This window comes from Microcaecilia unicolor, chromosome 2 (assembly GCF_901765095.1).
Source record: "Microcaecilia unicolor chromosome 2, aMicUni1.1, whole genome shotgun sequence".
In the NCBI taxonomy this organism is placed as follows: Eukaryota; Metazoa; Chordata; class Amphibia; order Gymnophiona; family Siphonopidae; genus Microcaecilia; species Microcaecilia unicolor.
Genome location: NC_044032.1, coordinates 647,971,078 through 647,996,107, shown reverse-complemented (window position 1 = coordinate 647,996,107; position 25,030 = coordinate 647,971,078). Strand labels below are relative to the sequence as shown.

The window sequence follows — 25,030 nt, the reverse complement described above, 5'->3', positions numbered from 1 at the left end:
AAGGTGCGGTGGGAGAGATAAGAGGAGAACCATGAGAGGACAGGGCCTTGGAACCCAAAAGAGGACAGCATGGCAAGAAGTAAGTCATGATTGACAGTGTCAAACGAGGCGGAAAGATCGAGGAGGATGAGGATGGAGTAGTGACCTCTGGATTTGGCCAGGAGCAGGTCATTGCAAACTTTAGAGAGTGCCGTTTCAGTCGAGTGCAGAGGGCAAAAACCGGATTGAAGTGGATCGAGGATGGCGTGAAAGGAGAGAAAATCAAGGCAGCGGCTATGAACGGGGCGCTGTTGGGTGAGCCATTCCTAAAGAGAAGTTGAAATGTTAAACAAGGGCCAGGAGCATTCCTTGGCATCTGGTTAACTGCCTGGCTTCTTTCCCCCCAAAGCACTGCATGTTTTTAGAGCACAGATAATGGGGCAGAGTGTTTAGCAAGGGTTAGTTAAGTCGCACATTGCTGAAATTTTATCCATGAGACAGACTCTTCTTGCTAAACGTTTCTATGGGGGACACTGACTGCCAACATACACAGGCTCAGGGGACCGAGCAGAAAGGCTAGGGTAGAGCCACACGCAGATGCCTGAGCACATGGCATCTGCCGTGAGTATAATACAATGCCATGCAGAAAGTGGCAGCAGCCAAAAAAGCAAATAGGAAGCTAGGAATTATTAGGAAAGGCAGAGTGAATAAGACTGAAAACATTATAATGCATTTGTATCACTCTATAGTGCGTCCGTACCTTGAGTATTGCGTTCCGTTCCGGTCTCCATATCTCAAAAAAGATATAACGGAATTAAAAAAGGTTCAAAGAAGAGTGACCAAAATGATAAAGGGGATGGAACTCCTTTCGTATGAGGAAAGGCTAAAGAGGTTAGGGCTCTTCAGCTTGGAAAAGAGACGGATGAGGGGAGATATGACTGAGGTCTATAAAATCCTGAGTGGTGTAGAACGAGTAGAAGTAAATCGAGTTTTTACTCATTCTAAAAGTACAAAGACTAGGGGACACTCAAGAAAGTTACATGGAAATACTTTTAAAACAAGAGGAAATATTTTTTCACTCAACGAATAGTGAAGCGATAAAAAAGGCATTAAAACATTCTCATTTTTGTTTTCCACTCCTTTCCTTATCATTCCTAACATCCTATTTGCTTTCTTAGCCACCGCTGAACATTGAGCAGAGGGTTTCAACATATCATCAATATGAACCTTGCATGACGTAGCTATAGTATGGGTTCCTCTTTCTCAAAAATGTATCACTTTGCACTTGCTCACATTAAGCATCACCTGCCATTTGGATGCCCAGACTCCCAGTCTCATAAGGTCCTCTTGCAATTTTTTACAATCCTCTTGCATAATCAAAAGGGGCGCCCAAGTTTTCCCACAGGGGCGAGGAAACCTGTATTATCGAAACAAGACGGGCAGCGCTGCGTACGCTTTGTACTGCTATAAAAATGCTAAATAGTAGTAGTAGCGTCCATCTTTTGTTTCGATAATACGGTCGGGGACGACCAAATCTTGAAATTTAGGTAGGTCGTCCTTAGAGATGGTCGTCCCTAGACTTGGTCGTTTCTGATTTTTGGCGATAATGGAAACCGAGGACGCCCATCTCAGAAACGACCAAATCCAAGTCATTTGGTCGTGGGAGGAGCCAGCATTTGTAGTGCACTGGTCCCCCTGACATGCCAGGACACCAACCGAACACCCTAGGGGGCACTGCAATGTACTTCATAAATTGCTCCCAGGAACATAGCTCCCTTACCTTGTGTGCTGAGCCCCCAACTCCCTCCCCAAAACCCACCTAGATGTGGGTACAGTGGGTTTCTGGTGGGTTTTGAAGGGCTCACATTTACCACCACAAGTGTAACAGGTAGGGGGGGGGGGATGGGCCTGAGTCTGCCTGCCCTGAAGTGCACTGCACCCACTAAAACTGCTCCAGGGACCTGAATACTGCTGTCATGCAGCTGGGTATTTGAGGCTGGCATAGAGGCTGGGAAAAATATTTTTAAAAGGTTTTTTTTGAGGGTGGGAGGGGGTTAGTGACCACTGGGGGAGTAAGGGGAGGTCATCCTCGATTCCCTCCGGTGGTCATCTGGTCAGTTCGGGCACCTTTTCACGGCTTGGTCATAACAAAAAAAGGACCAAGTAAAGTCGCCCAAGTGCTCGTCAGGGACGCCCTTTTTTTCCATTATGGGTCGGGGACGCCCATATGTTAGGCACGCCCAAGTCCCGCCTTTGCTACGCCTCCGGCACCTTTGGTCCTCCCTGCAACGGAAAGCAGTTGGGGACGCCCAAAATCAGCTTTCGATTATGCCGATTTGGGCGACCCTGGGAGTAGGACGCCCATCTCCCGATTTGTGTCGAAAGATGGGCGTCCTTCTCTTTCGAAAATAAGCCTGTTAGTGTGCAAACTTGCACTTGCAAGTTACAGAATAGTGTTAGTTATGTCTGTCATTTTTATTTGCAAAATAGTCACTTTTGTTTCCCAGCTAGTCAAGGAGTTGTTTGATTTTCTAGGCATAGAATAGCAATTGCACATTTCGTACCATCCCCAAGCAGCGGGGCAGGTAGAACGCATGAATCAAACAATCAAAGCACATCTCAGCCCTATGCTGAATCTGACAGGGAAAAATTGGGATCAGGCCCTCCCTTTGGTCCTTATGCGTATCATAGCCAATGTCTGTAAGTCCACAGGTTTTGCCCCCTATTAAGCCTTAATGGGAAGGCCAATGCCTCGTTAGGAAAACCTGCTACACCCTTTTCTCCCGGAGGATAAGACTGTAGTTCTTGCAAATGAGTGGATGAAATCCCTGCGAGAACACCTAAAAGAAATCCAGTCCACTGTGCTGGCAAACACAGAAAAGTCTAGGGATTATCTGCAGGAGGTGCAGGCCAAAGATTCTGATTTATGACCACTCAAAGTGGGGAAAAAGGTCATGCTCCTAGACCAAACCTCCCCTTTGGCACAGCAAAGTGGGATGGACCATACTTGGTTACAGATACCTTAGGCCCAAGTCTATATCAGATCCTATGGCCAGACAACCAGCGATGTTGGAAACACATCACTCAGTGGAAACCTTATGGATACTACTACTTATCATTTCTAAAGCGCTACTAGACGTACGCAGCGCTGTACACTTGAACAGAGCTTACAATCTAATTAGGACAGACAAACAGGACAAACAAGAGATAAGGGAATATTAAAGTGAGGATGATAAAATAAGGGTTCTGAACAAGTGAATAAAGGTTAGCAGTTAAAAACTGCTTCAAAAAGGTGGGCTTTTAGCTTAGATTTGAAGACAGCCAGAGATGGAGCTTGACGTACCGGCTCAGGAAGTCTATTCCAGGCATACGGTGCAGCAAGATAAAAGGAATGGAGTCTGGAGTTAGCAGTGGAGGAGAAGGGTGCAGATAAGAGAGATTTACCCAGTGAACGGAGTTCCCGGGGAGGAATATAGGAGAGATGAGAGTGGAGACATAGGCAGTCAGTGGCCCAACTGTTTGGGGAGGCTAAAGGGGGCGGGGTTAGGGGTGGGGCCATGGGTGGAGCTTAAACCATAATTGATAACACACACAAAAGTCACAATTAATACCTTTTATTAAATTTAGATATTAGATATGTATCATATGTCAAAGAATAAAGTGGTTGCTCAAAGCATATTCTAAGCACAATCGCTCAACTGCAAAACACTATGCACAACTTTGTGCAAAAACACGCTCAGAACCTTACTGTACCATAAATATTACACTGGGCAGAACCTAATACACCAATATACCACCCAAATGGAAAATGCAGACCATCAACAATATGAAACAAAGGATCATATCATCACAATTCTCATGTAGAGCCACAAAACATCCTAATTCATGTTTAATGTGGGATAAAATGCCATAAATAAGTAAATAAATATAAACTTTTAATGGTGAGCACCTGATTCTCAAAGTGGACATTTTCCAAACATTAAAATGAAAATAAAATGATCTTTTCTACCTTTGTTGTCTGGTGACTTTTTCTGATCATGCTGGCCCAGTATCTGATTCTGCTGCTATCTGTCCTCAGTGCAGGTCAGGAAGTCATCCTCGTTAAATATCTCCCTGGCAACCCAGGACACCTCCAGCCAACCCCCTGTGCTCTCCCAGCAGTAAGGTAAACAAACCATAAACCAATTTCTACAACTGGTTACACAAGGCTAGAAGCCTTTCACTGCAGCTCCTGCTGTGAGGACGGAGGTAAATCAACAATTTAAACCCCTCAGAGCACAGCAGGGGAGGCTTAGCCTCTCCACGCCTCTTATACCGGGCACCTATGAGTGGAGAGATACTGAGGAGCTGCAGAGTGAATGCACTTATAGGTCAATAAGAGGAGTTTGAACTGTATGCGGAAACAGATAGGAAGCCAGTGAAGTGACTTGAGGAGAGGGCTAATATGAGCATAACGACACTGGCGGAATATTAGTCGTGCAGCAGAATTTTGAACAGATTGAAGAGGAGAGAGATGGCTAAGTGGGAGACCTGTGAGAAGCAAGTTGGAATAGTCTAAGTGAGAGGTGATAAGAATGTGGATGAGGGTTCTGGTAGTGTGCTCAGAAAGGAAAGGGCGAATTTTGGTGATATTATAGTGAAAGAAACGACAGGTTTTAGCAGTCTGCTGAATATGTGCAGAGAAGGAGAGGGAGGAGTCGAAGATGACCCCATGGTCACGAGCTGATGAGACAGGAAGGATGAGATTGTTATCCACAGAAATAGAGAATGGGGGAGGAGGAGAGGTTGGTTTAGGGGGAAAGATGAGAAGCTCAGTCTTGGTCATGTTTAGTTTCAGATGGCACCGAGACATCCAGGCAGCAATGTCAAACAGGCAGGCTGATACTTTGGCCTGGATTTCTTCTGAAATTTCTGGTGTGGAGAGGTAGATTTGGGAGTCATCAGCGTAACAATGATACTGAAAACCATGGGATGAGATCAGAGTGGTTACCAGTTTCTGTTCTCAGATTTCACCTGAATACAGCACAGACGACTGATTCCGGAATACAGCACAGAAGGCAGCCCTCCGAACAAAAAGATGCTTGAAGAGTGGTAACTATAGTAGTCACTCATGATAATAATACTTAGTAAACATTAGTAAACATTATTTCTGTTGAGGTGTTATATAAGTAAGTTTATAAGTAAGTAGATTAGTTATTATACTGTAATAATCAGGGTGCTTCTAGTATGGCATGTTTTCTGCTTAGTGTGGTATGTGTTCTCCTTTACTCAAGTCTCATTACAGGAACTATCGTCCGAATATGCACAATTGGTTGGGCCAATTCCACAGATAGGGTATGTCGCTATCAAGAATTACCCCCACCATTCCCTGAAGGAAAAGACCTGGTTATCCTGAGTTTCTGTTCAGCGCAAGACAGACCAGTCTACTATTCCCTAAACATCACGCATGTGAAGTGGACTCCACCAATTTCTAGGTCCCTACAAAGAACACAAGAATTGATTGCACCCCCAGAGAAATACTTTCTAGGCCCTCCTGCCTTGATTCTGTACAATATTTCCTGCCAGGATAAAGGGACTTGGCAGATCACTTATACGTAGATTCAAAGTAATCAACGACACATTACTGAGACTTCTTTCTTTTTTTATGTACTTTGTTTACCTACCACCCATCCTCCCACCTCCCCTACCACTCCAGCTCCTCCTAGTCTGTACCTCTCAGATATTAATTTGTTCCAGGAGGGGAAACCATTTCAGATTAAATACGATGCACCCCAAAGAAAACAAGCAGTTCCAAACAGGCAGGTTTTTTTTGTTACATTTGTACCCTGCGCTTTCCCACTCATGACAGGCTCAATGCAGCTTACATGGGGCAATGGAGAGTTAAGTGACTTGTCCAGAGTCACAAGGAGCTGCCTGTGCCTGAAGTGGGAATCGAACTCAGTTCCCCAGGACCAAAGTCCACCACCCTAACCACTAGGCCACTCCTCCACTTGAACAAAGCCTCAGCAGTTCAGAGACAGAGAGCTCCAAGGGGTCCCCTCCCTCTTCTGGCCAGCTCTATCTCCTGGCTTCCTCCCACTTCACCCCTGTCACTTCCTGCCTCCTCCACGATAGCCACTGCCTTCCCTTGTTTACCAAGACCCCGCACCAAGCTATTACCTGCTGTCTGAACCTTTTATCTTTGGATCTTGCCAGAGCTGCAATCTCCATCCACTCCTCTTGCCTCACTTCGTCCTTTTCTTCCCCCTTCCATTCCATGGGCTCCTCGCCCCACCCATTCCCCAGCTGATCCTCCTCCCCCTGATTAGCTGTGCTTAGAGACTCCCCCTCCATTCCTGGCCTCCCCTCCGTGTCTTGGGTTTCACCTTTACCTGCCTTTCCCTTGGGCTCCACTAGGGGCTGCTGGGATAGGAAGTCTTTGATTCTGTTGTAAGACTTCCTCAAGGACTGATGGGAATCGTAGTTTTTACCTTGCCTCCAGCCCTCTGGGGAAAATGATGTATGCCTTCTCCTGACATGTGGGGCTCCCTGAGCTAAGAATCTGGGATGTCCCCTCCTTTGGGCCTTATCTTCTCCTCCACTGGTACCCCCCTCTCTGTTCCCTTATCCCCTTCTTCACATACCCACCCCTTAAGCGCTCACCACTTCCTTGACCCCTTTCCTCCGGACCAGGTTCCTCCATCCGTGACAAAAGCATCCACATTTCCCAATCGCCTACCCGGGCGATGCTCCACCGAGTAACGAAAGGGCTGTAGTGCCAGGTACCACTGCATTAAACGGGCATTACTATTTTTCATTTGGCTAAGCCACTTCAGGGGCGCATGGTCGGTTACTAGTTTAAATTCCCTCCCCTCTAAATAGACATCCAACGCCTGTTTCTTCTTCCATCCCCACCTCAACTGGTGTGGTTACTACTCTTCAGCATGTCAGTGAGGGGGTGGACAGGGTGGAAAAGTGGGGAATGAACCTTCGATAATACCCAATAAGTCCTAAAAAAAACCCTCAACTGTGTTTTTGTACTGGGTTGGGGAAACTCCTGGATACTTTTGACCTTATCTAAAAGTGGCCACACCTCCCCTTGACCCACCCTATAGCCTAGGTACTTTGCCTGATGCTGGGCAAAGTGACACTTTTGGGGGTTCAGCATTAACCTGGCTTCCCTAAAGGACCTCAGGACCGCCCGGACCCACGCCACGTGGGTTCCCCAGTCCTTACTGTGAATTATCACGTCATCCATGTAGGCTGCGGCGTAGGTTTGATGGGGTCTTAGCACCCAGTCCATCAGGCGCTGGCAACTAGCCACCGCCGAGTTTAATCCGAAAGGTAATCAGGTAAACTGGTAGAGCCCTAGGGGAGTATTGAAGGCCATTTTAGGGTGAGCCTCCTTCGAAAGGGGTATTTGCCAGTACCCCTTGGTTAAATCCAGGGTGGTGAGGACAGTGGCGTAGCCAGAAGGCAATTTTTGGGTGGGCCAACAGGTTGGATGGGTGGGCACTAGAGTTGCCAACTTTTTTGAAAAAGAAAAAAACAGCAAACCTGATGCACCCATGCTCTGTCCCTACCCCACTCCCCATAACTTCAATGAGGGTTGCAGTGCAGGCTTCAGTGGCTGCAGGCCAATTTAGAGCTAAGGGAAGTACAATAGACTGCACTATTCAGCCCCACTGAGCCATGGTCCTCCAACACATATATGGTATTGAAGCCAAACACATTCTGCATCCAGAGAACCTCCTGGCCCTCCACCAACAATGGATACAGAGCACAGCAAGGACAATTCTCCATAAAACTCATCATACAAAGAAATGTTGTTTTCTAGTGTAATCTCAATTACAGACATATTATAAATTAACTTTAAAAAAATCTATAAAACAAAAGTCACTCAGAACCTTGAGCAAATCTACCATGCCAACACTAACTTCCAAAAACAAAGATCCTACCTATGAAAAGAAGTGCCTTAAATATTATAGTAGGGCCCTAAAATACAAATACATTTATCAGGAAAGCTGAACAAGCCAAAATACTACAGAATGCTACATAGAAACTTCATGCTAACAGAATACCTCAGTCACACATCCAAGACACAAATGCCAAATACAGAATAAGTGACCACAAACTCTAGAAATATAAATTAAATGGAAACCCCAAGAAACTAGACCTTGCATGTAGTACAACACCAGAGAAACAAGAAAGAAAGGCATTTGCTCCTGTGCAAAATATAAAGATGGCACATGCCAGGGATGGTGTTAGGGGTTGGTTCCTTGGCCAGAGAAAGCCTGCATGCTGGAAGCTGAAGGCGCAGCCTGGTAATGGACTTTGGGGTCCTTTCCTAGATTTCTGTCCTGGACCCCAGCCATGTTTGTTTACAATCAACTTTGGCAAGATGTACATTCCAAATCCAACATATTATATTCACAACATTGAAAATAAAATATTTTTTTAATACCTTTTTGTTGTCTGGTCATTTTTTCTCAAATCATATTGGTCCCAGTTTCTGGTTTCTGCTTCCCTCTGTCTTCTCTTAACTCACTTGCCAGGGTCTCCTATTTGACATTTCTTCTTTCTTCATGTCCATCATCCATCTCCCATCTCTGTTTTCCTATATTTCCTTGTTCATTATCTCCCCTGTGTTCATATCCCCTCATCCATCATCATTCCTCTGTGCACCTATGCACCCCATGCCCAACATATCCCTTCTGCATTCCTATTCTCTCCCTTGTCTGGTATCTCCCCCCCCCCCCCCCCCCCCCCGTGTCCATATACCCCCCTCTCCAGTGTCCAGCATTTTATCTCTATTCCATATCCCCGCCCCCCCCCCCTTGGTCAGGCATTACCCCTCCGTGCCCATGTGCTATCCCCATACAGCATCTCACATTTGTGTCCCTGTCCCCATGCTCCCTACCTAATGCCCATCATCTCCCTTCTGTATCTGTATACTTCCCTATGTCCCCTTTCTCCCTCCTCCACACCAATGTGTCCCTCTCCTCTCTGATCCCACCCCCCAACCAGCTTCTCTTCCTCTTTCCTTCCCCTTATGCATCTGGCTCTTTCTCCCTGCATCTCACTCCCTTCCCTCTGCATATCATCATCTGCATATCCAGCACCTCTCCTTCCGCTCCCGCCCCCCACACGTCCAGCATCTCTCTCCCTTTCATCCAGCCCCCATACATGTCCAGCACCTCTCCCCTTCACTTCAACTCTCTGCATATCCAGCACTTCTCCCCTTTCTCTCCACCCCCTGCATATCCAGCACCTCTCCCCTTCCTTCCACCCCCCCTATATATCCAAAACCTCTCCCCTTCCCTCCAAACTCCCCTCTGCAAATTCCAAAACCTCTCCCCTTCCTTCCAACTTCCCCTCTGCAAATCCAAAACCTCTTCCCTTCCCTCCAAACTCCCCTCTGCAAATTCCAAAACCTCTTCCCTTCCCTCCAACCCTCTGCCCCTGGCAAGTCCAGCACCCTTCTGTTCCCTCCCCTCCCTGCCTCCCCTTACTTCTGGGCCAGCACGCAGCACCCCACTGACTTCCTCACCCCTCTCCCACCCCTGCCGCAGCGCTTCATTTAATGTTGTCGGCGCTGCTGTTACAGTTTCCCACCCCCGCGGCGGCGCTTTACACTTTACCTAACAGCCAACGCTACAGATGCAGCGCTGACGTCTGAATCCGACGTCCTGCTCCGGGGCCTTCCACGTCCCGCCTCCGTAACAGGAAGTTACATCAGCGTGAAAGGCCCCGGAGCAGGACGTCGGACTCGGACGTCAGCGCTGCATCTGTAGCGTTGGCTGTTAGGTAAAGTGTAAAGCGCCGCCGTGGGAGTGGGAAACTGTAACGGCAGCACCGACAACATTAAATGAAGCGCTGCGGCAGGGGCGGGAGACGGTCAAGATAAGGATCTGCTTCTGGGTGGGCGGGCTTGAGGCTAAACTGGGTGGGCCTGGGCCCATCCAGGCCCACCCGTAGCTACGCCCCTGGGTGAGGAAACGGGCCGAACCCAGCCTATCCAGTAGCTCATCAATATGAGGTATAGGATAGGCATCAGTCCTGGAGATAGTGTTAAGCTGCAGGAAGTCGATACAGAACCTCCAGGAACCATCAGCCTTAGGCACCAACACCACTGGACTGGAGAAATATAGAATGCCCCAATCTATCCACCCTATCAGATTAACTGTTCACTCGTCCTCTAGATTGTACACTTGTCTTTAGATTGTTCTCTTGTCTTTTAGATTGTAAGCTCTTTGAGCAGGGACTGTCCTTCTATGTTTAAATTGTACAGCGCTGCGTAACCCTAGTAGCGCTTTAGAAATGTTAGTTAGTAGTAGTAGTAGTAGTAGTACTATTAGACTCCTCAATCAGCCCGAACCCCAGCATTTCCTGCACTTGCCTACAGACCTCCTCTCTTCTGCGGGGACAACCTATAAGGCCTCTGCCTAATCACCCTCCCCTCCTCTGTTATAATTTCATGCTCTAGAAGCCCCGTCTGACCTGGACACGGGGTGAGGACATCCCCAAATTCCTGCAAGAGCTATTTCATCTCCCATTGTTAAGCGGGCTCCAAATGGGTATTAATCTCGGATACCCCTGGCTGAAAAATATTGTTTATCTGTGGGCCGAGCTCCTCCTCAGGTTCTTCCCTGGATTGGACTTGCAATCCCTCCGTTGCGATCCAGGGCTTCATTATATTCACATGGAAGGTTTGAATTCTTCCCTTTTCACTGGTCATCTCATACGTGAGGGGTCCAAGTCGCCTTCTCACTGTCCACGGCCCCCTCCACCTACCCTCAAACTTATGGGGTGACTGACACTAAGATCAAGACTCGGTCCCCTTCCTTAAACTCCCGCCATTGAGTTCCTCAGTCATAATAGGCTTTCTGCAGTTCTTGACTATGTCTCAGATTTTCCTGGGAGTACTCCCTTTCAAGTCCTGCAAGTAGGACACTACTGATTCTGGAGGGACCCACTGCTCCTTTAAGAGGTCCACAATCCCCCTTGGTCACCTCCCAAACATCAATTCAAAGGGGGATACCCCTAAGGAGGCTTGGACACTTTCTCCGACATGCATAAAGCACGAAGGGTAGGAGCCAGTGGCGTAGCTACGTGGGGCCTGGGACCCCGTATATTTGGCCCTGGCCTCCCTGCCGACGACCCTCTTGAACCCCCCTCCCGCCACCAACCCTACCTCGCCATCGCCGCCAGCCCCGCCGCTGCGTCAGGTACCTTGTTTGCTGGCGGGGGTCCACATCCTGCACGGGGCTACATGTTTTACTTGCCGCCTGGTCATTTCCTGTAGGAAAGCGAGACTTCCCTTTTATCGGCTGCTTATCAATTTTAGCACAGTATGTTTTAGTGATATTCAATTGTGATTTCAGGATATTCATATCTACAGATGGGAAGCTTTCAAATAAATTAAAAAGCTGTCCAGTAAGAAACAAAAACCTTTTGTCCTCCACCTTTTAAGGCACTGTCTATCCAGTTGAAACAGCTTTAGACTTGTTTCAGATGGAACAACAATTAAAAAACGACAATGTGGAGCAGCAGCTCCTCCTAGGTTTGCTTGCTTTGTTTTGAGTGAATGAGGATGACGGCTGCGCTGGGAAGGGGAAACTTAAATTGTCCTAATTGGCTTCCTTGCTTACAGTGGACTAGATAGGCTCACTTCCACTCCTACTACTACTACTACTTAACATTGCTAAAGCGCTACTAGGGTTACGCAGCGCTGTACAATTTAACATAGAAGGACAATCCCTGCTCAAAGAGCTTACAATCTAAAGGACACGTGAACAGTCAGACCGATAGGGGCAGACCGATAGGGGCAGACAAATTGGGGCAGTCTGGAATTCCTGAAAGGTAAGAGTTAGGTGCCGAACGCAGCATTGAAGAGGTGGGCTTTAAGCAAAGACTTGAAGACGGGCAGGGAGGGTGATTGGCGTAAGGACTCAGGAAGGTTGTTCCAAGCATAGGGTGAGGCGAGGCAGAATAAGCGGAGCCTGGAGTTGGCGGTGGTGGAGAAGGGTAATGAGAGGAGGGATTTGTCCTGTGAATGGATGTTTCAGATGGGAATGTAAGGGGAGATGAGGGTAGAGAGGTAGTGAGGGGCAGCAGACTGAGTGCATTTGTAGGTAAGAAGGAGAAGCTTAAACTGAATGCGGTATCTGATTGGAAGCCAGTGAAGTGACCTGAGGAGAGGGGTGATATGAGTATATCGGTTCTGGCGGAATATAAGACGTGCAGCAGAGTTCTGAACAGATTGAAGAGGGGATAGATGGCTAAGTGGGAGGCCGGTGAGGAGTAAGTTGCAGTAGTCAAGGCGAGAGGTAATGAGAGCGTGGATGAGAGTTCGGGTGGTGTGTTCAGAGAGGAAAGGGCGAATTTTGCTGATGTTAAAGAGGAAGAAGCGACAGGTCTTGGTTATCTGCTGGATATGTGCAGAGAAGGAGAGGGAGGAGTCAAAGATGACTCTGAGGTTGCGGGCAGATGAGACGGGGAGGGTGAGGGTGTTATCAACTGAGATAGAAAGTGGAGGAAGAGGTGAAGTGGGTTTTGGTGGAAAGACGATGAGTTCGGTCTTGGACATGTTCAGTTTCAGGTGGCGGTTGGACATCCAGGCAGCAATGTCGGATAAGCAGGCTGATACCTTTGCCTGGGTCTCCGTGGTGATGTCTGGTGTGGAAAGATACAGCTGGGTGTCATCAGCATAGAGATGATACTGGAAACCATGAGATGAGATCAGGGAGCCCAAGGAGGAGGTGTAGATTGAGAAGAGAAGGGGTCCAAGGACAGATTCCTGGGGAACACCAACAGATAGCGGGATGGGGGTGGAGGAGGATCCATGAGAGTGAACTCTGAAGGTGCGGTGGGAGAGATAGGAGGAGAACCAGGAGAGGACAGAGCCCTGGAACCCAAATGAGGACAGTGTGGCAAGAAGTAAATCATGATTGACAGTGTCAAAAGCGACGGATAGATCGAGGAGGATGAGGATGGAGTAGTGGCCTCTGGATTTGGCAAGGAACAGGTCATTACAGACTTTAGAGAGTGCTGTTTCTGTCGAGTGTAGAGGGCGAAAACTGGATTGAAGTGGATCGAGGATGGCATGAGAGGAGAGAAAATCAAGGCAGCGGCTGTGAACGGCGCGCTCAAGTATTTTAGAGAGGAAGGGTAGGAGGGAGATGGGGCGGTAGTTGGAGGGACAGGTAGGGTCAAGTGATGGTTTTTTGAGGAGAGGTGTGACTACGGCGTGCTTGAAGGTGTCAGGGACAGTTGCAGTGGAGAGAGAGAGGTTGAGGATATGACAGATGGCGGGGGTGACAGTATGAGAGATGATGTTAAGTAAGTTGGTGGGGATGGGATCAGAAGAGCAGGTGGTGCATTTCGAGGAGGAAAGAAGGCGAGCGGTTTCCTCCTCGGTGATGTCAGGAAAGGAGGAGAAGGAGGCTTGGGTTGATTGGTTGAGGGAGAGGGTTGAAGGGTGAAGAGGAGGAGATGGCTTGGTAGTGAACTCAAGGTTGATCTTTTGCACCTTGTCGCGGAAGTAATCGGCCAGTGATTGAGGAGAGAGCGAGGGGTGGGTGGGAGCGGAGGGCACTTTAAGGAGGGAGTTAAGGGTGGCGAAGAGACGACGGGGGTTGGAGCTGAGAGAATTGGTCAATTGGGTGTAATAATCCTGTTTGGCAAGGAATAGGGAGGATTGGAAGGAGGATAGCATGAATTTGTAGTGAAGGAAATCTGAGTGGGTGCGGGATTTCCTCCAGAGGTGTTCAGCAGATCGGGCTGGGGTATAGTACGCTTAATGGGACGGGAGGTGGATGGTGCGAGGGTGTCCAGAGCAGAGGAGAGAGTGGCATTGTAAGCGGAGACAGCCTTGTCGACAGACTCGGAGGACATGATGGAGGGGAGGAGATTAGAAATACTAGAGGATAGGGTGGGAGGGTCAATAGCCTGGAGATTCCTGGAGGTAGTGGTTAAAGTTGGACGGGGCTGAGGGGGGGTGAAGAAGTGTGAAGGTGATCAGGTGATGATCGGAGAGAGGAAGAGCTGACGCGTGGAAATTGGAGGGAGAGCCGGAAGAGGAGAGGACGAGGTCAAGACAATGGCCGTCTCGGTGAGTAGGAGTGGTGGAGCATAGCTGGAGGTTGAAGGAGGATGTTAGAGTGAGGAACCGAGAAGCGTGAGGGTCGGATTGGTCATCAACGTGTATATTAAAGTCTCCGAGAATGAGGGACGGAGATGAGGGTTCGAGAAAGACGGAAAGCCAGGCATCAAAGTCGGTAAGGAAGGCAGAGAGGGATTTATTAGGGGGGCGGTAAATGACTGCCACTCTGAGTGACAATGGGTAGAATAGCCGGATGGAGTGTGCATCAAAGGATGAGAAGCAGTGAGACTGCGGTAGGAGGAGGGGTTGGAAACTACAGGAGGGCGAGAGTAGAAGCCCGACGCCTCCACCGCGACCAGCTGGGTGGGGAGTGTGGGAGAAGAGATAACCTCCATGGCAAAGGGCCGCGACTGAGGCAGAGTCATCAGGGGAGAGCCAGGTTTCAGTTAGGGCGAGCAGTTGAAGGGAACGAGAGATGAAGAGATCGTGGGTGAAGGGCAGTTTGTTGCAGACCGAGTGGGCGTTCCACAGGGCACATGAGAAGGGGAGGGAAGAGGGGGGAAGGAGGGGAATAGAGACGAGATTGGAGACATCACGGAATCGTTCGCGTGGATAGAGGAGGACAGGTGAGGGGGGCCTGGATTAGGATTAATGTCTCCCGCGGATAGCAAGAGGAGGAGCAAGAGAGTGCGGAGGAGGGTGGGGGAGGTCGGGCGACAAGACAGGATGCACGTAGGAGGAATGGTGATGGGTTAATGGCGGGAAGGAAGTGTTGAAGGTTAAGAGCTAGGAAGGAGGAGGGGGACAAGAGAGATGGTGAGGTGGTGAGGGATGGGGGTGAATAGGGTATTGCCGTAGCGAGTGGGACGGGAGGGGACATGGGGGGGGGCAATGATTTCCAGAGGTAGACAGCGGTAGGGGGAGGGGGAAAAGATTAGGAAGGGACAGGGCAAGGAAGAGAATGTGGACAGGGGCCATAAGTAGTGATTAAGGTGTGACAGGTGTATGTGTAGTGACTGGGGTGTGAAGCAGATAGGTAGAGCAGAAAAGCTGGATTGGAGGTTTGGAATTGGTTGAAATGATGGACTAGAGAGCAGGTAAGTCAATGGCTGACAAGCTAGCAGGCGGGCTGGAATAAGCTGGTGCAGATGAACAGGAACGAGCAGGGGGAAATGATGGAATTGATGGAGGCTTGGAATTGGTGGAAATGATGGACTGGAGAGCAGGTAAGTCAATGGCTGACAAGCTGGCAGGCGGGCTGGAACAAGCTGGTGCAAATGGACAGGAACAAGCAGGGGGAATTGATGGACTGGAGAGCAGTCCTGTTTATTTAACCTCCTTGCTCTACACAAATGCGCTTTAAGGAGGTAGGAAATCCCAGAAACACCTCACCCAAGGAGTGTGCATGACCCATTATGTGACCTGAAGTTAGTAGGCAGAGCTTATCATCCTGTCAAGTATGCTGTTTTGGGTGTACCAAGATGGTGGTGGCTGCCTTTGGGAGAATGAAAACTTAAGTACATAAGTACATAAGTAGTGCCATACTGGGAAAGACCAAAGGTCCATCGAGCCCAGCATCATGTCACCGACAGTGGCCAATCCAGGTCAAGGGCACCTGGCACGCTCCCCAAACGTAAAAACATTCCAGACAAGTTATACCTAAAAATGCGGAATTTTTCCAAGTCCATTTAATAGCGGTCTATGGACTTGTCCTTTAGGAATCTATCTAACCCCTTTTTAAACTCCGTCAAGCTAACCGCCCGTACCACGTTCTCCGGCAACGAATTCCAGAGTCTAATTACACGTTGGGTGAAGAAAAATTTTCTCCTATTCGTTTTAAATTTACCACACTGTAGCTTCAACTCATGCCCTCTAGTCCTAGTATTTTTGGATAGCGTGAACAGTCGCTTCACATCCACCCGATCCATTCCACTCATTATTTTATACACTTCTATCATATCTCCCCTCAGCCGTCTCTTCTCCAAGCTGAAAAGCCCTAGCCTTCTCAGCCTCTCTTCATAGGAAAGTCGTCCCATCCCCACTATCATTTTCGTCGCCCTTCGCTGTACCTTTTCCAATTCTACTATATCTTTTTTGAGATACGGAGACCAGTACTGAACACAATACTCCAGGTGCGGTCGCACCATGGAGCGATACAACGGCATTATAACATCCGCACACCTGGACTCCATACCCTTCCTAATAACACCCAACATTCTATTCGCTTTCCTAGCCGCAGCAGCACACTGAGCAGAAGGTTTCAGCGTATCATCGACGACGACACCCAGATCCCTTTCTTGATCCGTAACTCCTAACGCGGAACCTTGCAAGACGTAGCTATAATTCGGGTTCCTCTTACCCACATGCATCACTTTGCACTTGTCAACATTGAACTTCATCTGCCACTTGCACGCCCATTCTCCCAGTCTCGCAAGGTCCACTTCCTTGCTTGATGTGGCTTCAGCCTTTTTACATCATGCCGTCTCCTTGATCACACCAGGGGGAGGAGCTCTGAACTTGCTCTGTCCTTTCCATCTCCTTGACCACACCAGGGGGAGGAGCTCTGAACATGCTCTGTCCATTCCATCTCCTTGACCACACCAGTGGGAGGAGCTCTGAACTTGCTCTGTCCTTTCCATCTTCTTGACCACACCAGAGGGAGGAGCTCTGTCCATCCATCTCCTTGACCACACCAGGGGGAGGAGCTCTGAACATGCTCTGTCCCATCTCCTTGACCACACCAGGGGGAGGAGCTCTGAACATGCTCTGTCTGTTCTTTGTCTAGTGTCTGCAAACTGCAACAAGAGCTGCAAAGAGGGAAAAGACTGAGAACAAAAGCAAAACCTTTCTGTCTCTGGGTCCTGGAATCCCTGCAAGACCCAGTCTCAGATCTGCAGAGGGAATTTATCTGAGACCTGGAATCAGCTCAACCTCCTCCTGTTTTATTCATCTGTCCAGGGAAATCTCCAGCTTGAATCTATTCAGAGGGGAAACAGCAGGGAAATGTCTGATCAGGTAAGAAATGATTCTCTCTCCTCTTGCACACAGGGTTCCAGCACTAACAGGAAAAGATTTCTGTCCAGTTTTTCCTGCTTTCTCTTCTCTCTCCTTGTTTGTCCATGTGGAGTGAAGCAGTAGGTCTAGTTTATGTTTATTAAAACAAGATACTGCAAAGGTAAACAAAAGATTAAAGCTGTTTACAGCCAGCCCCAGGGTCCTTCTTCCCTCTCTTGCCATGTGGGAAGGAGGCAGCAGAGGGAAAGCTTCAGGCCAGCTGGAGAGAGCAAGACTGCCGACCCTACCTGCTAATGCTGCAAATCTGTAGGCCTTTGAGGAGGGGGACAGTGGGAGGTAGGAAGGCATGTGGGACCCCTAGGGTGGGGGCCAGAAGCTGCACATGAATGGAAGACAGAGAGGAAGATTCTGCATATGGTTGGAAGGGAAGTGAAATGGGGATCCACTTAAAGGAAAAGAAAGAGGAGAGGGGGAAATGCACATGGAAGAGAAGGGGAGTGGGAAAGCAAATGAAAGGAAGGAATGGGAGAGGAGACTATTCTGCACATGGATTCAAGGAAAGTGTGTGTGTGAGTGTAGAAGAGAAGACAGAGGGGAAAATGCACATGAATGTTGCCATAGTAGGAAAGTGTTGCCAGATTGGGACAGACTGAAGGTCCCTCATGCCCAGTATCCTATTCTCCAACAGTGGCCAAACCAATTTACAAGTACCTGGCAAGATCCCAAAACAGTAAAATAGATTTTATGTGCTTATCCTAGAAATAAGCAGTGGATTTTCCGCCAAGTCCATCTTAATAATGGCTTTTGGACTTTTTTCTTTTAGGAAGTTAGCCAAACCTTTTTTAAAACCTTGCTAAGGTAACTGCGTTTACCACATTTTCTTTCAATGAATTCCAGAGTTTAATTACACATTGAGGATGAAATATTTTCTTTGATTTCTTTTCAATTTACTACTTAATAGTTTCATTGTGTGTCCCCTACTCGTAGTATTTCCAGAAAGAGTAAGGAAGCGATTCACGTCCACCCGTTCATATCTCCCCTCAGCTGCCTCTTCTCCAAGCTGAAGAGCCTTAGCCGCTTTAGCCTTTCCTCATAAGGGAGTCGTCGCATCCCTGTTATCTTTTTCGTCACCTTTCTCAGTAAATTTTCTAATTCCGCTGTATCGTTTTTTAGATGCGGTGACCAGAATTACACACAGTATTTGAGGTGCAGTTGCACTTTGGAGTGATAGAAAGGCATTATAAAATTCTTATTTTCATTTTCCATTCCTTTCCTAATAAATACCTAACATTCTATTTGCTTCTCAACATTAGATACGCTCTTATCAAAACATCGCATATTAGAATCTACATTCTCCAATTTATTTACCACCATTTGAGAAAAACTGCAATCTGAGAAACAGTGGAATTGAACATGCTCTCCATACGCTGAATTGAATCCCACAAATCTCTTAACATCTTATCATTGAGCTTATCATTGGTCCTTTTCCGGAGATGCGAAGAGAGTAGAACGAGAGGACATGAAATGAGATTGAAGGGGGGGCAGACTGAAGAAAAATGTCAGGAAGTATTTTTTCACGGAGAGAGAGGTGGATGCTTGGAATGCCTTCCCGCGGGAGGTGGTGGGGATGAAAACGGTAAAGGAATTCAAACATGCGTGGGACAAACATAAAGGAATCCTGTTCAGAAGGAAGGGATCCTCAGAAGCTTAGCCGAGATTGGGTGGCAGAGCAGGTAGTGGGAGGCGGGGATAGTGCTAGGCAGAATTATACGGTCTGTGCCAGAGCCGGTGGTGGGAGGCGGGGCTGGTGGTTGGGGGAGCGGGGATAGTGCTGGGCAGGCTTATACGGTCTGTACCCTGAAAAAGACAGGTACAAATCAAGGTAAGGTATACACAAAAAGTGGCACATATGAGTTTATCTTGTTGGGCAGACTGGATGGACCGTGCAGGTCTTTTTCTGCCATCATCTACTATGTTACTATGTTTAGGAATAAACAAGAAACAAGACCAATGATAAGACTAGCTCCAATGATAGCGTTGGCGCTCATATAAATATTGATCTAAGTGTGATCTCTTGGAGATCATTCAAAGCTTGGAAGCATTGAGGTCCAATTGGATAAGTTTATCAAGTTGAGTATCAGCTGGGAGGAAAATACTCAAATACCAACTGGAAGATATAGTAAGGGATGGTATACTACTTGCAATGACAACACAATATGTACTAGAACGTTATAATTGGTAGTGAAAGGTAAGGCAAAGTTGTAACATATAGACGAGTAAGAAAGTAGGAAGAATTAGAAAGTAAGGTGATTGATTTGAAGAAAGTTGCACGTGAGGTCTGAGAGATGGTTAAATATTATCTCAGCTAGGGTAGGTAGGAGTGGATGTGCAGCCTGAGTCAATCCTTTCATGTGTGAGTGAGACTAACTAGTTAATTACTTCTTCCGTTAAAGGCTTGGTTGAAGAGTCAAGCTTTCACCTGCTTCCTGAAGTAGAGGTAGTCTTGTGTTAAGCGGAGCCTTTCAGGCAATGCATTCCAGAGTGTGGGGGCTACTCCGGAGAAGGCTCGCTTGTGGGTATCACATCGTGTAATGTCTTTTGGAGAGGGTGTAGTTAGTGAAAGTCCTTGGGAGGACCTTAGTGTCCTTGGCGGTGTGTGGAGGTTCAGCCTATTCTTCAGATACTCGGGGCCATTTCCTTTCAGGGTCTTGAAGATCAGACATAGAGTTTTAAATTTAGGCTTTTATTGTGCTGGTAGCCAATGAAGTTTTTGCAAAAATGGTGTGATGTGGTCACATTGCTTGCAACCTTCTATGAATCTTGCTGCTGCATTCTGAATGAACTGGAGCTGGTGCAGGCCCTTTTTAGTCAGACCATTGTATAGTGCATTGCAGTAATCCAGTCTTGATGTTACCATGACATGCACAACTGGGATAAGATTTACCTTTTCGATGTAAGGAGAGAGGCAGCGTAGCTGTCACAAATAGTAGAAGCAGCTCTTGAAGGTTGCTTGGATTTGGGGAATCAGGGTAAGTGTTGAATCTAACCGTATTCCATGGTTCCTGACTTGTGATTTGAGGGGGAGTTCATACTTCCCAAAAGGGATTTTGATGTCAGGTATGTATCCACTTGTGTTAGGGACACAGAGAAGCTCGGTTTTACTTGGGTTCAGGCAAAGTTTGTTGTGTTTAGCCCATTCTTGAATTGATGTTAGACAAGTGATCAGTTTATTCAAGGCTGTAGGTAAGTCAGATTCAATGGGTATGAGTAGCTGCACATCATCCGCATAGATGTAGAACTGAGGGGAAGATGCAGTAAAAAATCGTTAATGCCCTTCCCTTACTGATTTCCTTAGCGAATCGGTAAGGAACGGGCATGCATCAGGAAATAGGAATGCAAATGAGCTGCTCGTTGTAGCTCGCTTGCATTCTCTATTCCATCGGTAAACAGTCGGCCGGTGGAGCATGTGCAGAGCAGCCAAGCGTTATGCTGGCTGCTCTGCGCATACCAAGGACATCCTTTATGGACGTCCTTCACTAAAAAAAAAAAAAAAGGACGAGCTGTGCCTATGGACGTCCTTCGCCCCCTCCCCGAGGTCGCAGAGGGCGAACCACTGCCCTTTTTAATGCTGTTGGTAGTTGCCCATTAGAAAGAGAGGTGTTCACAAATATTGTGGCGCCTTCTATAAGGCCCATACCTGCCTGCTGCACTATCTTTGATAAGCAAGGATCGAGGGTCAAAGGTCTCTTATGATTTTGTCAAGGCTCTCCTCTGTCATTAGGTTAAAAGTGTTCCATCTGTCTCTGTTAGGAGGGGGCGAATTTGTGCACCCGTGGTTGACTGGTTGGGCACTGGGTTGGATTGCCTATAAATCCTGGTGGAGACTTTTAATTTTGTTGGCAATGTATGCAGCAAAATCATTGCAGTTTAGTTTATTTTCATTTATTTATTTGTTACATTTGTATCCCACATTTTCCCACCTATTTGGAGGCTCAATTCCGGTAGAGAAACAAATACAAGGTGATATAGTCGAATAAAGGTACATGTGTTTCAGGTACAATGGGGATCGAGGAAAGGAAGGTTGTATAGTGTCCGTTTGGTTTTGCTGTGTTGCAGTGTGTAGGTAGGTGGTTATGTTGGGTCGGTGGGGTATGCCTTTTTGAACAGGTTGGTTTTTAATGATTTCCTGAAGTTTAGATGGTTGTATGTTGTTTTCACAGCTTTTGGCAATGCGTTCCATATTTGTGTGCTTATATAGGAGAAGCTGGATGAATAGACTGCTTTGTATTTAAGTCCTTTACAATTTGGGTAGTAGAGGTTTAGGTATGTTCGAGATGATCTGGTTATGTTTCTGAGTGGTAGGTCTATGAGGTCTGTCATGTAGCCTGGGGCTTGGCCGTAGATAATTTTGTGGACCAGGGTGCAGATTTTGAAGATAATGCGTTCTTTGATTGGAAGCCAATGCAGCTTTTCTCGGAGGGGTTTGGCACTTTCGAATCGCGATTTGCCAAATATTAGCCTGGCTGCTGTGTTTTGAGCGGTCTGAAGTTTCTTTGTGAGTTGTTCTTTGCATCCCGCATAGATTCTGTTGCAGTAGTCTGCGTGGCTTAGTACCATTGATTGTATTAGGTTATGAAATGATTCCCTCGGGACGAAAGGTTTTACTCGTTTAAGTTTCCACATTGAGTGGAACATTTTCTTTATTGTGGAGTTCACTTGGCTCTCGAGTGTAAGGTTGCGGTCGAGTGTGACGCTGAGTATTTTCAAGTTGTCTGAGATAGGGAGGGTGTGTTCTGGAGTGGTTAAAGTTGTGGGTTTGTACGTGTTGTGTTAAGATGAGAGAATGAGGCAGTGTGTTTTTTCCGTGTTCAGTTTCAGTTGAAAAGCGTTTGCCCATGAGTCCATGATGTTCAATCCAAGTTTGATTTTGTTGGTGATTTCTGTTAGATTGTGTCTGAAGGGAATGTATATAGTGACATTGTCCGCGTAGATGAATGGGTTGAGGCCTTGCTTAGATAAGGATTTGGCCAGTGGGATCATCATTATGTTGAATAAAATTGGTGATAGTGGTGATCCTTGAGGTACACCACAGTCTGCTTTCCAAGGTGGTGATATGTTTAGGTTTGATTTCACTTGGTATGTTCTGGTGGTTAGAAAACCCTTGATCCAGTTAAGTATATTTCCAGCAATCCCGAAGTAGTCTAAGAGTTTTAGTAGTATATTGTGGTTGACCATGTCGAATGCGCTCGACATGTCGAATTAGAGGAGGAGTATGCTTTTACCTGTGCCTGTTTCTTGCTTGAATTTGGCCAGGAGAGTGACTAGCACAGTTTTCGGTACGATGGAGGGGGCAGAATCCCGATTGTGATTCATGTAGTATTGAGAACTTGTCCATGTAGTCAGTGATCTGTTTGGTCACCATGCTCTCCATCAGCTTGACTGCTAGAGAAATAGATGCAACTGGGCGGTAGTTGGTAAGTGCGGTTATTTTTTTTTTTTTTTGTGTCTTTTGGGATTGGGGTGAGTAGGATGTTACCATGTTCCTCTGGCAAAAGACCTTATTGGAGCAGGTAGTTTAGGTGGGATGTGAGATCTGTTAAGAAGCGGTCCAGGGCAGATTTTAGTAGGTAACTGGGGCAGGTGTCCAGTTTGCAGTGGGTGCTGGAGAACCTTTTGATCGCCTGGGTGACTGTTTCGACGGTGATGAGTGTGAAGTTTGACCAGATTCGGATGGCTGGGTGTTCTCCAGGGTTTGGATCCAAGCTATTAATGAAGTTATCGGTATCAGTATTGACCTGGGGTAGCGTTTTGCGTAGGTTTATAATTTTTTCATTGAAGTATTTAGCGAGGTTGTCTGCGGAGGGGATGTCTATATTGGTAGCAGTGACCGCTGTGGTGTCTAGTAGCTTGTTCACAAGTTGGTAAAGTTTCTTCGTGTCTTTGAAGTCTGGCCCTATTTTAGTTTTATAGTATGTCCTTTTGGTTTGTCTGTTTCTATGCATTGAGTGTGTGTTCGTCTTTTAATTTTCTTCAAACTCGTTGTGAGTTTAGACTGGGCAGGCTGGTTTTGTTGTGGGGGTTGCAGTAGGCTGTTTACTATACTGAACAGCTGCTTGGTTGAATTGGCAGCCTGTGCAATGCATTGAGAGAAATACTGTTTTTTGGTTGCTGTTAAGGCTTGGCAGTACTTTGCCATGTGCTTCCTGCAGTTTAGCCTGTCTACTACTACTACTACTAACTAACATTTCTAAAGCGCTACTAGGGTTACGCAGCGCTCTACAATTTAAACATAGAAGGACAGTCCCTGCTCAAAGAGCTTACAATCTAAAAGACAAGAGAACAATCTAAAGACAAGTGTACAATCTAGAGGACGAGTGAACAGTTAATGTGATAGGGTGGATAGATTGGGGCATTCTATATTTCTCGAGCGGTTAGGCGCCGAAAGCAGCATTGAAGAGGTGAGTTTTAAGCAGAGATTTGAAGATGGGTAGGGAGGGGGCATGGCGTATGGGTAAAAGAAGATTGTTCCAGGCATAGGGTGAGGCAAGGCAGAATGAGCGGAGCCTGGAGTTGGCAGTGGTGGAGAAGGGTACTGAGAGAAGGGCTTTGTCCTGTGAGCGGAGGTTACGGGCGGGAACATAGGGGGAGATGAGGGTGGAGAAGTAGTGAGGAGCCGCAGACCGAGTGCATTTGTAGGTAAGGAGGAGGAGCTTGAATTGTATGCGATATCTGATCGGAAGCCAATGGAGTGATTTGAGGAGAGGAGTGATATGAGTATATCGGTTTTGGCGGAATATAAGACGTGCAGCAGCGTTCTGAACGGATTGAAGGGGGGATAGATGGCTGAGTGGGAGGCCAGTGAGGAGTAAGTTGCAGTAATCAAGGCGAGAGGTAATGAGAGCGTGGACGAGAGTTCTGGTGGTGTGCTCAGAGAGGAAAGGGCGAATTTTGCTGATGTTGAAGAGGAAGAAGCGACAGGTCTTGGCAGTCTGTTGGATATGCGCAGAGAAGGAGAGGGAGGAGTCGAAGAAGACTCCGAGGTTGCGGGCAGATGGGACGGGGAGGATGAGGGTGTTATCAACTGAGATAGAGAGTGGAGGAAGAGGAGAAGTGGGTTTAGGAGGAAAGACGAGGAGCTCGGTCTTGGACATGTTCAGCTTCAGGTGGCGGTTGGACATCCATGCCGCAATGTCGGATAAACAGGCCGATACCTTGGCCTGGGTCTCCGCGGTGATGTCAGGTGTGGAGAGGTATAGCTGGGTGTCATCAGCATAAAGATGATACTGTCTTCATCCAAGTGAGATTTGTGCCATCTCCTTTCCAGTTTTCATCCTTCGCGTTTAAGGATCCGACGTTCTGGAGAAAACACAAACATAGTAACATAGTAGATGACGGTGGATAAAGACCTGCATGGTCCATCCAGTCTACCCAACAAGGTAAACATTATAATGAAACTATGACTGACGGTGTCTTGTCTGTTGTTCCAGGCCTTGTTCAAGGATGTTGCTGCTTATTTCTTGGAAGTGGACTGGGACATTCTGGGAGAATGGCAGAAGGAGCTGTACAAGAAGGTCATCAAGGAGGTTCATGACATCCTCATCTCACAAGGTAGTTATGTCTTTTTTTATCATCTACCACACAGGCACATTAATGGAATGGGTGCTGTTATTTTATCAGAGCTGGAAAAATCCCAGGTACCAGGTCCCGTGGGCACCTGAAATTGAGACCTGGTAAGATAAAATGTTTACCTTAAACTGGAGGCTTCATACAAGACCAGCTGCAGTCTGTCTCCCTTTTCTGTACAACAAAATTTTCACCTTTCTTCCTGAGAACTACTACTTCTGTGTAAGAATATAAACCAGGTTTCAGTGGGCGTAAATCCTTACACCCAAAATTGGTCGCAGATCCCGGTGCAAAACACTATTCTATCAACAGCACCTAACTCTGAGAACT

At 47.2% G+C, this 25,030-nt stretch overlaps 1 protein-coding gene across 1 annotated transcript in view; it reads left to right on the top strand.

Moving 5' to 3' along the window:
* Window positions 1-2,909, top strand: part of LOC115462239 (zinc finger protein 81-like) — a 130,822-nt gene extending 127,913 nt beyond the window's left edge. Inside the window, exon 6 of the mRNA XM_030192250.1 lies at window positions 2,769-2,909. Within this exon, the coding sequence (XP_030048110.1) occupies window positions 2,769-2,909 (141 nt within the window). The remainder of the gene's footprint in view (window positions 1-2,768) is intronic.
* Window positions 2,910-25,030: the final 22,121 nt, after the last annotated feature.